General features: G+C 43.0%; 1 protein-coding gene across 1 annotated transcript; it reads right to left on the reverse strand.

Annotated features, from left to right (window-relative positions):
- Positions 1–9,472: 9,472 nt before the first annotated feature.
- SEC61B (SEC61 translocon subunit beta) lies at positions 9,473–14,651 on the reverse strand. The gene is made up of 4 exons (XM_088445640.1): positions 14,540–14,651; positions 11,873–11,970; positions 11,161–11,262; positions 9,473–10,506 (listed from the first exon to the last, which is right to left on the reverse strand). The coding sequence occupies exons 1-4, from the start codon at positions 14,540–14,542 to the stop codon at positions 10,419–10,421; spliced, it is 291 nt and encodes a 96-aa protein (XP_088301766.1). The 5' UTR covers positions 14,543–14,651; the 3' UTR covers positions 9,473–10,418.
- Between the last annotated feature and the right edge of the window lie 91 nt (positions 14,652–14,742).

A 14,742-nucleotide genomic window follows, 5' to 3' on the forward strand; every position in this document is an offset into this window, starting at 1 on the left:
AACGGGCATTACCTGTAAGGGCGATGTGGTATGGTCCTTCTGGCGAAGGCGCTGGTGTCTGGCGGTGGGCGTTGGCTGTGCAAGGTGTTCCGCAGGCACTGTGTCATTCTGGCTGGGGTAGGCCTGGTGGTGTTTCCATTCCGCTCTGGTATGGGTGCCACCATCTTGCCTCTGGTCATGTGACTTAGTTGCTCCAGTCCTGGCATGTCACATGCTCTCTCTGTCCTATCACAATTCTGCACTGGGTACTTAAGGGAGTTCAGAGCATCCCATAGTTGCCAGTGCAACGTGTTTCACAGCGTATGCTGTGAGAGTTCCTGTGCTCCTGTAAACCTGCCTGTTTGACTGCTCACCTGTACTCCTGCTGGATCCCAGCTTAAAAGTAGCCTGCACCGCTCTGCCTGCTCCCAGTCTCCTGCTTGAACCATCCTACACCTTCTACTTACCTTTTCCTTGCCAAAGGACCTATGTGTACAGTTAACTCTGAACCTACACTGCCTCCATTTACCTAGCTCTCTGTTTCTACACTGAGCCATCTTAGTACAGCTCTCCACTTAATTAATCAGCTGCTCCTATTCTAATTACTCCATTACCTCTCCGGATTTCACCTCGCCAGTTTCAATCAGTACTGTTATCCTGTCGGCAGCTTTGCAGTGACCATTTGGATTACAAAGATTTTTGTTAGTTTTGCCACTACCTGGACATTACCTATACATACTTCACTACAGTTTCTAATCATCACCCTCCTCTTAATATTCTGTACTTTATTATATTATCCGTGTACATGTCTGCAAGTTCACTCATTAATAAACCCACTTTTCAATTTCAATCTGTTCAGGTGTCTGCTCCTATTTCCTCCCCGGGTCCACAACAAACTCAGATCCTAACAGCTCCCCCCAGCAGGACCTCGTGCAGCAGGAGCTGCACATTGGAGCACATTACACCATGGTAGTGTATAGATCCCCTCTAGTATTTGTACCTGGAAGTGACGTGAGTGAGGGTGGAAGTGTGGTCCCATGCCCATAAAGGCCACCAAAAGAAGAAAATGTCTGCTAGCCACAGGTTTATATTCCCCCTCTATGTCCACGTGGATAGTAGGGAATGACGTTTTGACAGTAACTGATGACGTCAAGCTACATCTACGGAAGGGGATCTATCCACTAGCATTACACCAATTTCAGCCCAGAAGCTGCCCAGGAACTTGCTTGGTCTGTACCGGAGAAAAGAGTTTACCAAATGGGACTGAAAGGTAGGGGCAGCTAGGGATTGTTTGTTCCACCAACCTCTTGGCAGAATAACATCACAGGCGGCCATAGGGTGCATCTGTACTCCACTTACATATCCAAAAAAAGAAGCTATAAGCAGGCTTACCATATCATCCCTTTAACCAGGTACTCATGGCAGGGCTGAAACTAGGACTTTTGTCACCCGGTGCAAGGCCATAAGTTGACCACAGTGTAAGTTTGTTGATGTGGAGGACGATCAAATGAGAGGAGAGCGGGAAACACATACCAGTCTTGCAACTGCTGCCAGTAGTCATGATGACGATGCAAGGCCGTCAACGTCATCTATGAAGGTCAATGCCCAAGGACTTAAGTTAGGGCATTTAAAATCAAACAAGCAATGTTTTACAGTGTTAAAGAAAAAAAAATTCAAAGCTAAGTTAGCTGCAGAGAAACAAAAAAAATTGGCAATATGCCATTTACTACATCTAATGGCAAGGAAAGGATAAGGCCTTGGCCTTTATTTATGACTGGTTGTTCTGCATCTTATGATGATGTAAGCCCTTCTCCCTGTAGAAGTGTAAAAAAAATTAAAATCGCTAAGGCACACGAACCAACTGTGTGCTCAAAAAAGTCACAGATCCCCCCCAAAAAAAGTGTGTCCGCAGTTGCCATGTGTGAGCCTGACCTTTCTAATACTGTACTTGAAGAGGATCCTCCTTCCACCATTTGTGTGCCCTCTGCAAATGTGGGGATGAGCAGCACAAGTCAACATGCTGACGTGGAAATCGAGGATGCTTCTGTGGAATTGCACCAGGAGGATATTTCTGTAGTTGGCGCTAACAAGGATGATGAGGATGTTGATGATGAGGATGTTGATGCCAAGGATGCTGTTTGTGTAAATCAGACAACAGTTATTACCCATGGTATGAAAAAGCCCATTGTCATACCGGGGCAAAAGAGGAAAAAAATCCACTTTTTATGTGTGGAATTATTTTCACCCAAATCTGGACAACAGTTGTCAACCACCTGTAATGTTTGCCAAGCAAGAGTGAGTAGAGGTAAGGACCTTAACCATCTAGGAACCTCCTCCCTGTTACATCAATTGCAGTGCATTCATCAAATTCCAAAGTGTTTGCAAAATTCAGAAACTTTGGCTAAAAACGTAACAATCAGTCCAGTGCCATCTAGCTGCTCCCTTCTCTCTGTTAGATCCAACCACCTGCAATCTCCACCACCAACACCTGCATCATCAACATCCTCAATTGTGATCGGAAGTAGTCCTGCTGCATCCAATTTCATAAGCATGACTGACTCCTCTACTATCTGTGATTCCTCAGAAGGATCCTTGAGTGCTACACCTGTTGTTGCTGCTGGGGGTGGATCTTCATCCCAGAAGGGACCAAGAAGACTACTACTACTACTAGTAATTTAAAAAAAAACAATTGACTATTAAACAATCCTTTGATAGAGGAAGTATAACAGCTGTCACCCAGTTGCACAGCAGATAACTGACACCATGACGGCTGTGCTAGTATTAGATGGTGAAATACTAGAAAATCAAGATGATAGTGTAGAGGAAGAGCAAAATGAGGATGAGGGAAACATTTGTGTCCTATCTGATGCGAATGAGGATATTGATGATGAGGATGTTGTTTGTGTAAATCAGCCACCATTGGCAGTTCTTGCTTGTGATAAAAAGAAAGCCAGAAAAGCCATGTCTTGGGTGTAGAATTATTTTAATCTAAATTCTGATGACAGTTGTGAATGCATCTGTTCCATTTGTAAAGCCAAAGTTAGCAGAGGAAGGGACGTTAACCATCTAGGCACCTCCTCCCTGTTACGTCATTTGCAGCAAGTTCATGCAATTTGTTTAACAAACTTATAATAATTTGTAAATTATTAACAAGCAGTCCAGTATCAGCTACCAGCAGTTTGGACCAGCACATGCAATCTCCACCACCAACACCCTCATCATTAACCTCCTCCTCAATAATTCAAGGTAGTCCTTCCAAAATATATTGTGTTTGGGCCCAAACAAACCAAGGACTTCAGCCACAAAAGTGTCAGTCCTTGTCTATAAAGTGCTTGGTTTGTTAAACTGTGCATGTCCTTTTTAATATCCCACATAAGAGTGTGTGGGAGGGCCCAAGGACAATTCCATCTTGCACCTCTTTTCTTTACATTTGGCACAATTTGGGGCATTGCCGACTGACATTGTTATAGTTTATTAAACTGTCATACTCTTTGCCACTGCTGTGTGGTAATGTTTCATAGATGTCCTATATTTTTTTAAACTGCCTTGCGTTTGTGCCACTGCTCTGTCGCTTACTTTAGCCAGCCAGCTCGCTGCAGCCTTTGGCCTATATTGGTGAAAAACAGTGATATCAATATTGTGAGCTGTGAGGTGGTTAAACATGCCTGGAAATGCCTGAAAATGATTGTTATTAAGGTTAGTATTACTGTAGGAACAAAAACAGGCCAAAATTATGTGGTTTTAGCTGTTTATATAATTTTTTGGAAAAAAATCCAGATCCAAAACCCGCAAGGGTGGTTTTGTAAAACCAAATCCAGATCCAAAACCTTGAAGGAGATATAGATCCAAAACCAAAACACGGGGTCGACGCACATCCCTAATTAAAACCAGGTGAAATCCAAGCTTGAAGTCAGTAAGCCACAGAACCTGTGTAATTCAGAAGTGTCCCAGTTTAAAGGGATAGTATGGTAAGCCTAGCTATAAGCATTAATAAAAATTAATGATTTATACTATTTTCTTTTTACAGGTGCCACTGATAATTTAAACAAGACTTTAATGTATTTAATATGTTTTATGTAACAACCACAGCTACAATTATGCTAAAAGTAAATATACTGTATCTACAACTATTAAGAGGCAGTATGGTAACTCCAGGGCCGGACTGGCCATCTGGCACTTCTGGCAAATGCCAAAAAGGCCGATTGCCTGATGGTCCGGTCTGAAAGCCTGGCCGAGCAGCTCCGCCTCCTGGCGCTCTGCTCGGCCGGGATACCGAGACATGGTGTGCTGTGAGACCAAACCCCCGTGATTTGCAGCACGCCACCATGAGATGTAAGCATGTTCCTGTGAGACGAGGCCATGTCCCTGTGAGGTGAGGTCACGTTCCCTTTTATGTGAGCGTGCGTGCCTATGGCGCACGCATAGAAGGCAATGCCAGGGCTGATTTAGAGCCCCAGTCTGTCCCTTGGTAACTCTATAGAAATGTCACGGCTGCTGAGTACCTGAAGCTTTACGGATATTTATAGGTTTAAATAAATGTCAACACTAATTTTAAATGCTTTTGGGGGTACTCAATTTCAGGCAGTAACTGTGATGTCGGTGTTCTGACCTTGTGACCACCAACATCGCACATTTTTCCTCACACGCCACTGACATCTGCGATGTTGGGCTACCTTAATTAACTGTATGTGCACAGCTACGAATCATGACCGCACACTGGCACTAATTGAATACCCCCAATGTGTCTGTGCATTTTATAAAAGTTTTAAAAAGCATATAAAATACGCAGGGGATGCACAGACAGAAGCAAATGAAGCAGAAACTGAGAGCGAAGTACTAAATTCATTCTGCTAAGGGAATTAGGCCCTCATTCAGAGCCGGACGCTCTGAGCAGAGCGCACGCTCTGAATGAGGGCCGTCCTCCATAATTATGGAGCGTCCTCCTGGATGCTCGTATAGCTGTGGGTCACCACCCACAGCCTATACGAGCGTGCAGGTTGATGGCCGCGATGGTCTTGACCATCACCACTGCGAGCCGGAGCCTGCGGTTGAGTTTCTCAACCGCAAGGCCCGGAGTGATTTTGGCTCTATCAGAGCCAAAATCACTCCCACTGACATCACTAGTGATGTCAGTGGGCCGGCTTCTGACGGTAGGCGTTCCCTTGGGAACGCCCCCGTCTGGGAGGCACGCCCCCGGCACGCCCACCAAAGGGGGCGTGCTGTCAATCAACATCGACAGCACGCCCCCTTTGATCAGACACAACGAGCGAAGGAAAGTCCTTCGCTCGCCGCGTCTGGCGCATGCGCACGATGGAGCTCCCTCCGTCGTGCGCATGCTCAGTGCACACCATCGACCCACTTGCGAGCGGACAGCCGCTCGCGATTGGGTCTGAATCAGGCCCTTAGTTTTGCCAGAACATCAGTTTCAAGTAAATTAACTTGCACCTTACAGTGGAGTCTCTATTATTGGCTGATTCAGTCAAAAAACAGCCATTTACAGACCAAAATACACTGCAGCCTATGTAAATAACCTAGGCACTATAACTTCAACATTGGAAACAAATTTTATTGGGACAATTGGTCAAGAAATGGTGAGATAGAAAGAGAAGGAGAAAAAAAGCTGGTATATTTATACCATTGTATAACGGCTCATTTTGACCATTGCCAGTGTCAAAATTAAAATACTTCCCTGCCATCCGGCAGCCTTATTTGAGAGATCATAGATATTTCTTGGCAGTGGCTAACCTACCCGGGTCATTATATAATAACCCAAGTGCATTAAAGAAAGCATCAATACTTGAAGGGGCAGGACTGAGACCAAAGTTCCATATCTGTGGATCCCAGTAGCATACATCTCTGAATCTCATTTGGATTGAGAACAGTCCATTTTTTCCATTTAAACCATTATTTTGGATGTGTGGTTTTGGATGTGTGTTTTGGTTCTTTATCGTGCTGGAGGACGATGATCTTCAACACAAGAAACAACTGAGATCTCTAAAATTTCTACCACCATGTAGTTCTGATTTCATTTTGAGTGCTGGGGATTACTTTTTTGTTTCTTGTATAGACTAACCCCTCCCCTGAGTGATATTACTGAAGTGATTGAGCAGCTACCAACATGTATTGCAATCTTCAACACAAACCTAGCTTTCTCAAGGTGCCCATCCACTAGCAGACCTCAAAACGACTGCACAATTACATTGTAATTGATAGCTAGAATCTGATTGGTTGCTATGGGCAACATCACTACTTGTCTGTTTTAGAAGCTTTAGTAAATCTACCCCAAGGACAGGTAGCAGAGGTTATAATCATGCAAATGTGATTGTGAATGACAGTCACTAAATATCTGTAATGACTCCAGATATGCTTGGAGTGGTATTTATGATTATGGTCAGTCCTGGAAGCAAAGTAGTTACCTCTTATCTACATCAGCGCCATCTGTTAAGGGCTAGCTGACATAGTTATCACTTGTACAAAAGCATGAAGTCTCAAAAGGAAATGCTTTATTGGTCACAAATAATGGACTTCTGTACATTTAAAAAAAAAAAAAAAGCCCCGAGCCCAAAAAGGCCACAAGGATATTGAAGATTATGTTTGCCAGGGTGGTTTATGCCTGGATTGACTTGAATTCACAGCAGTATTGTCAAATGATAATAGCAGTTTTACCAGATATGCTAGCTATAGGTGCATTTACTTTAGGAACCTAGCTCCACTTCAATATAGGAAAGGATGCACACAGTTGCATCTTCTAGTGTTAGACTAGTATTTTCTAACTTGACCTCGCCAATTATGGATTTAGGGCCTGATTCAGCAAGGAAGGCAGTTACTTATACGCACGCAATCGGCCGATTGTTGCGCACTGCGCATGCATTGCACGAACCAGTCATTGCGATCGCAGTGGCGATGCAGACCCATCGCCGAGTGATTGACAAGAAGTGCAGTTTGTGGGGGGTGGTCGGGCAAACACAGACATGCTAGTGCATTTTAATGGCTTTGCAGGGGAGTGCATAAATTAGCCACTGCGATACCATACACAGCCTGAGGCCTCATAGCGTGCGCTGAAGCAATTCCTGAATGAGGTCTGACCTGCCTTAACTCTGCGTGTGGGTCCAATTGTACCGGTTTTCGCAGTCTTGCTAACCATTACAGATGTGCGTGTAGGTGAAGTGGGCATCCTTATGTAGTGCTGTAGCAGCATTGAGATCGCTATGGATTAGCATACTATCACACTGAACTGCGTGTGTACACTATATTGCAATCTCTAGTGACCTGATTGTGCTAGGAAGCCTGTTCTTACGGCTGCGCTCCTGAGATCTTTGTGCCAATATGGAACTTACATTTCCTAAGTGTTTCTTTAGTTTTATCAAATTCTGCACTAGAAAAAATTTCCACTACGCTGTAGGAGTCCCTTTCGGAGACGATTGAATATAGAATTTAATATATTCCTATAGCCTTCCTCTGAAAAGCAGCACACAAATTTGCTAAGATTTGTTAAACTGAATGTCCACGAATTTATAGACTGCAAGTATGAGACTCTGACTTTGCCTCATGTGTCCCCCTGCATCTACCCATCTGCACACTATCCATCTTTTGTGCCATCTCTTATACCCCTTTTACACCAGAGCTAAAACCCGGATTATTGCAGGTTTAGCCCGGGTAGCTCCTTGGTGTAAAAGGGGACAGGGTTGGATTCCCGGGTCGAGTGACCCGGCAATCCAACCCAGGTAACTTGCAGGGTTTCACACGGGAATGACTCGTGAAACCCTGCAGTGTAAATGGCACGATCCGGGTCACGATGATATGGAGCGCACCGTATGCCGGCCAATTGGCCGGCTTCAGTGGTGCTTGGAGATCTCAAAGCATCCACTTCCACGCCGGAAGACCGGGTCACTGCAGACCCGGCTCCGGTGTGAACGGCGCCGACTCTGGAATATCCTGGGTCAGCACCGGCTAAATTCCAGGTCTGATCCAGTTTGGATCCCTTTTCCAACCTCCAGGTCAGACCCGGAATTTAGGTATAAAAGCGGTATAACTGTATGATTATTAAGTTCTATGGGCACACTTCAATTCAAAGCGAATTGAATAGCGCCGGGAAGGAGCACAGTTACGTTGGAGAATGCTCTCCGATTAAAATGGCGTCGCGATGCGGTTTCCGCAATACTAAGGGCAGAAAACGGCATCGTGCCAGGAGTTTTGTCAGATTTCTGCTCGCACCACAGGAGGGGTGCGAGAAGAAATCCTTAAGGTGCCTACACAATAGACGACTTGCAAGATGCAATGTCGTCAACTACTTCCCTTGAACTCTCACGGTAACTCCCATGCACTCCTAGACAAACGATATATCCAATCTGATAAACGATCTGACCAACGACCTTAATCTCGTTAATGAGAATGGCAGACCTTGCCTGCTGTAGTCAAGATTTGAATATGCAATGTACGACCCGCGGGGACGCGCATCGTTATCGTGAGTAGACACTCCCGCTTTGGACATATGCAATTGAGCGTGAGGTTTAGCGAGGAAAAAACCTTGCACCCAATTTTGGATTACCGCGGAGATGCGCGCTCCCGATACCCGCAGTGTCCAATTAAGAAAAAGTGGTCGCGGGGTTTTCAGCTCTGAAAACCGCACGCCACGGAAAAAATAATAAAATTCTACACGGGGGTCTCCCCTCTATCTTCTCACTGGAGAGGGGGCTACTGGGAGATCTAGTACTTCCAGCACCCATTACGGTCACGGTCACGGTCACGGACACACACACACACACACACACACACACACACGATGCTGGATTTAGAAGACAGCACTGTAGGTGAGTAATTAAGCCAATTTGAGGCTTCCAATTGCTTAACTAGTGCTCTGGGGAAGGGGGTGCCGCCGGGGTCCCAGAGCAAGTCCCACTGATTTTTTCCTAAAATTAACAATCTGGGAGGTGCGAGAAAAAATAAAAACCTCCCCGCGCTCAATATAGAAAAAAAACATGCCTCCAATTGAATATGTCTCATTTTACACGATTTGTCCTTTCGACGTCATTGTCGAAATTGGGCAAATTGTGAAAAATATAATCCCGGCGCTATTCAATTTACGTTGAATTGAATCGAGCCCTTTGTGATTATAACAGTTCATGTGAGAACATACACACGTTTTGATACAGAACTGTTCTAACATATTAACCCCATTTGTTGCTGAACCCATCTTTGCACTTTATGGGCTGTTCACATTACATCATCAGTAATTATTAATGAAGTTTTTTTTTTTTTTAGATTTTCTGAAAATAGAATTAAAACTGCTTACTAATCTTCACAATACAGACAAAATTTACCCAAAATTGGTTAAAAATGTGCTTTTAGTAAAATTGCTAGAGTGGACAAGAAGCAAAAAGGTGTTTACCAACATCAAAAAAATACATTGCGATTCTTTCTTCTGCATTAATCCACATTTCCAAAACAGCAACAAGCCAGATTCTACAGTTTTATAATAAAATCTGCACTTGAAAATAATAATGCAATTTTTATTAGGAGCTTCAATGAAATGCATAAAATGTGTCGGAATAATATGGTAGCCAAACACGTTATATAATTTTTAAAATAGTCAACAAACCCTATCACAGGGATGGGGAACCTCAGGTGTAGCCTGCACCAGGCCCGCAAATAATGTTATATATATATATATCAAAATGGCCCTCTGCAGAAAAAAGGTAGGTGTTCGTTCGTTCGTGTTCTCTCTCTCTCTAATTTTCCTCTCTCTCTCTCTCTCTTTTTCGCTGTCTTTCTCTCTCTCTCTATAAATAATCATATCATCCCTTTAATTCAGGACATGTGACTTACAGTTTCTGTGGCTGATTAAAACCACATAAAATGGAGACTAGAAGTTAGCCAGCCACAATGTGCCAGAGAGAAGGGACGATATGGCAAGCCTATTCATACTCCAATAGTTAGGTTAAGGGACAAATGAGAGGGGAAAAGGATGAAACCTGAGAGAAGCTGGGAGTTGTACTAGCACAAGTAACATGTAAGCACACCTAAAGTCACTCGTGTTATCTGGTCCTAATGACTAACTGGTGTTGCTGGAACATTATATTTTTGAAGTGTTGTGTGCTAGTATCCAGTTTCTTGATAGGGGTTTAGAATTCTTATCTGTCATAAGAGAATTATTTTCCTGTCTCCATAAAGTAGAACTGTAGCCATGTCATTTAACATAAATGTAATCCCCATCCCCCAAGACTCAACACGCAAGTTCTCATCTTTTGTTATTGGGCAGTGTACAGTTTATTTTTGTACAGACTGGAAGAAACATTTCCAAGTATGGTCATTGACTGTTGTACAAAAAAGAAGATTCTAGAAGTCTGTGGAAACCAAGTTACGTCTGCGCTTAGATGCAAGATTGCAGTTCTTAGAAGTCCCAAAAATATTTGGTCCGATAAACTAGAGAGCGAGAATTTTTATGACCGTGTGTATTTTCCCCAGATATGGAGCATGAAAACAGAAGCAATAAAAAGGAGACTCATCACAAGCACTGGAACAGGTCCCCTATAAGAGAAGAAAAATAAATCAATTCTATACAACATGAACTGTACATTTGTCAGACAGATCCAATCCTATAGACACCAAGATGTGACATTTAAAATATTGTGATGGTTTATAACAGAATTATCTGCCTAAAGGGATACTAAATGTTGCCCATACGTGGGATGAATAGCTCAATGCAAAAAGAAACCATCAGATGCCGTCACCATATATCCCAGCCTTCCCAATGACCACGTGACAGCCATCACATCATCATCAGAATGACAATAGTTTTTCCATCAACTGTGCAATCTTATGTGGTATGCAAAATTACCCAACAGTTACCATTCAAAGAGGAGAAATGTCTGACTAGCATTAAATATTAAAAAAAAAAGCAAAAAAAAAAAAAGCATTATTCCAGCTTCGGCAATACAATAGATCTATAATTATGCAGCCACTATCATAGAACAATACAAAATATCTCTGCCAAAGATATACTGTAACATGTAACTTTCATAACAATTTTTTTTCTTAAAGCCCACGTGAGTGCCTGCTATGACAACAATTAATAAGACTAGAACAGCTGTATATAGGACATGTAACGGGCTATTAGTAGCAATCAAGAGAAAAATGTGGCAGTTTGCAGAAGAACTTCATTACTTGCAAAATGACACTTACACTTTAAGGCCAGGAGAGTCCTCTGTGTAGAATCTCCACATGCCCCCTGTACCAGCAGACGTAGTTCGCCCTGAACTTCTTGCACTACTGCTTGTAGTTTTCCTTTTAGGAAGGGAAAAAATAAAATAAAAAGGCATGAAAGCAGAGATCTACATCCAACCCTAAATTTCTTTTAATATAAAATATATCACATATAGAATTCTATTCACCCCTTTATTCTGTGGAACTAGTTTTCAACTCGAATATTTCAGAACTTTGTGACCAAATGAGTAATCCAAGTTAAAAAATGTCCCAAAACATAATATATTATTATAATTGAGACCTGTCCTGTTCCCTCCTATGAGCATAACACTGCCGTCACTTTTATACCAAGCTATCCATAGCACCAAAGGACCTTTATCTAGCGCACATGCTTCATGTATGTACACACAGCCATTTAAAAATATTAAATGCTCCCTCTATATATTCAGACACATCTGTCTGCATACTCCAAAAGTTTTATTTGCTGTAACCTGCAATAAATAATAATTTTCTTTGTTTTGGAGTTTCATTCAACAATGAGAAGGAACAACCAACCTATGAATGTCCTCTAGTAGATTCAAACTATGTGGGTCATTCAGACCCACTCGCAAGCGGCAGTACGCTCGCAAGTGGGTCGATGTTCCCCACTGCGCATGCGCACGATGGGTTACAAAAGAAACATTTTTATTACCTTTGTCTTACAGTAGACCCCGCTGCTCTGGGTGAGACAGCTTTACTTGGGGATCGGCCGGAAGCACCAACATTGGTAGAACCTGCTGCAGGACCAGGCTGAAATACAGATTATGTTTACATTAGATTGCTTAAAGTAAGAAAACCTTGCACCAACAAGAAAATAGCAGGCACTCCACAAATATTATATGGCCCAGGTGCACTTCTGGAGACAGATTCTGACGACAGCAGACGAGTAGCAGCACTCGACACTGGACTTCAATGAACAAAGCACAGCACGCTAAGTGTTTCCAACATTTTGTCTGCTGGTTATTGAAGGGGTCCCCAGAAGTGCACCCGGGCACAACCCGGGAATAACCTGGGTCATAACCCAAATGTGAACAGGGGCAAGTACAAAAACTCCCAGCTTCAACCAGTGTTTTGAGAACTGGGTCAGAGCCGGGGTTTAGATCTGGAAGGGGTATTATAAAGTTTAACAAATTATTTGTGGTCCTCACATGTACATCCTGGAAGATACCAGAGGTGCTCTTAACTAGTGCTGAAAAGCTATTTCAGCCAAAGAACACACTTATGGTGCATACACAGTCAGATGTCAGATGAACGATTTGCAAACGATTGAACGATTTCAGCCTGTATTAAAATTAATGAAATCGACCAAATCTGACTGCAACCACATCAGATATCGTTATCTGACAAACGGGAACGCGCATCGTTCATTGTTGCCCACATGTCAGATTGTCTTTCAGATATGAACGATTTTTAAAATAGTTATCGTTTAGATCTGAAGAAAAATCTGACCATGTGTATGCACCATTAGTTTTTTCCTTTAGTCTGTTTGTTAATAAATTATTGTAACTCCAGCTACTTTTGCACGAGGACCAAAGCAGGGAGTGGTCTAAACAACCTGCCCATATGGGTAGGGTAACATATCAGCAGTAGGGAAAGCCACTCTCATATTAATTTGATATTGGCACTAGGGATGGACATCGGAAGACGATGGTTAGCAACCATCAATGTTACCAATCCGATAATACTTTTTCCATTGAATAGCAAGTTTTCAATGGAAGCCAGCCACCGGATGCTACTCTTCGATACCTGGCTGGTTTTTTTCAGCTGTGGTAACCTAGTAGTGGTGTCCGCCACTTAGTGAATATGCACATGTGAGAAGCACCGAGTGCTTCTGCGCACATTGTAGTCATCGATGGTTATACCATTGAATGGTTATGACGAGATAGCTTTATTTGATGTCGGAAGCTGGCAACCATTTGATGTCAGGTTTCCAATGTCTGTCCCTAATCAGCAGCTCTGCATTGATTACAGAGAAAAGTAATCAAAATAATATTGATTATCTCTAAGATAGTTATAATTTTTGTGATTGTGCAGTTGCAGAGTCAGTCGCATGTGCGCAGTTAAAAAGAAAAAAAAAAGGGAAAAAAGTCACATGCATAGTTGAGGAACAGATGCCTTGGACCAGGATAGAAGATTCTCCGCCAACATCGGGCTTTTAGGATCTGTCCTAATAGATAACGTCTTTAGGATAGTTTCCAAACTCACAATATTAACCCATGAAGATTGGACTTTATTTAAGATCGAGAATCGATGCCAATCCCTAGGAGTAAATCAGTGGAGGTGGGAATTCAGTTCAAAACAATGTATTGATGTTGAGACTTGAATGCCCCCCACAATGAAATAATTTCAGAAATTAATTGATTAAGAGTCTGCACAGTTATCCAGAGTATAAGAACTGGGCTGCTATAGATCTTGTACATTTCCGAAAGACTGGCACCTTGCTATATAAAAAAAAATAATAATAAAAAAAAAAAAAAACACACACACAACACAGCACTTCATGCTCTATACCAGGGGTCAGGGAACTGGTTTACTTTTTACCCCAAAATATATTTAGATACACCGACGTTACCCCCTTGATTTGAAAGGAGGGAAATCATATAGTAGTGCCCCCATATAATGCCCCTATAGGAGTGCCCCCATATAATGTCCCTGTAGTATTGCCACTTGTACAAAAAAAAACACTTACCTTAATCCCCGCTCCTGCATCCGCCGCCGTCCTGTCCACCCGGCTGCTCCTCTGAACTATGGGAGAGACGTCATGACATCTCTCCCATAGAGAGAGCCGGAAGCTGGAGTTCAGAAGAGAACTCCAGCCTCCGGCTAACATTGCGCTGCAGGGAAGGAGCCGGGCTCCCGCTAATAACATCTCAGCGGGCGTCCGGCTTAGAGCCTCCCTGCAGCACAGCCAGGCATGCATAAGAATCAATCTATTATAGAATGTTCATATGCATGCCCGGCTGTCCGTCCATTACCCCCAGGGATTTCATTTTTACCCCATGTGGTGTTAATTTACCCCCTGTTCCCTGACCACTGCTCTATACAGATTATGTGCATTTACAAGGACAGTGCAAATACAGAACACGATCACGTACGCCTGCCCGTGTAATCTCCTCGCTGTTATACATTATCTGGTACTGCTCTGATTTCCATCACAGTGTACAGCGTAACACAGTGTGTATGCCGCTAATCCTAATGCGAAAGGGATACAGCGTTATGGTGCTGTATCAGAGCGGATTCGGAGCAGTAACCAGTAGAAGGTATGTAAGAATAACCCAATAAAGCACGGCCCATCTGCAGTATGAAGCCTCTTTCTTACCATTGTAATGAATCAGCGTCCAACTGCTCCAACCAGCACCGTCAAAAGAGCACAGCAGCGGCGACACCTCTAGCTCACTGTACTTAGTGACACGTCACAGGAAATTATATTATCAACCAATCGCAGAGCTACATTCTCTCTCGGCGCTCCTCTTTCTTCCCATCGCCTATTTAGTGGAGCCAAATTAGAACAACTACTTTCGT

Source organism: Taudactylus pleione, unplaced genomic scaffold (assembly GCF_031769625.1).
Source record: "Taudactylus pleione unplaced genomic scaffold, aTauple2 ptg000386l, whole genome shotgun sequence".
Classification (NCBI taxonomy): Eukaryota; Metazoa; Chordata; class Amphibia; order Anura; family Myobatrachidae; genus Taudactylus; species Taudactylus pleione.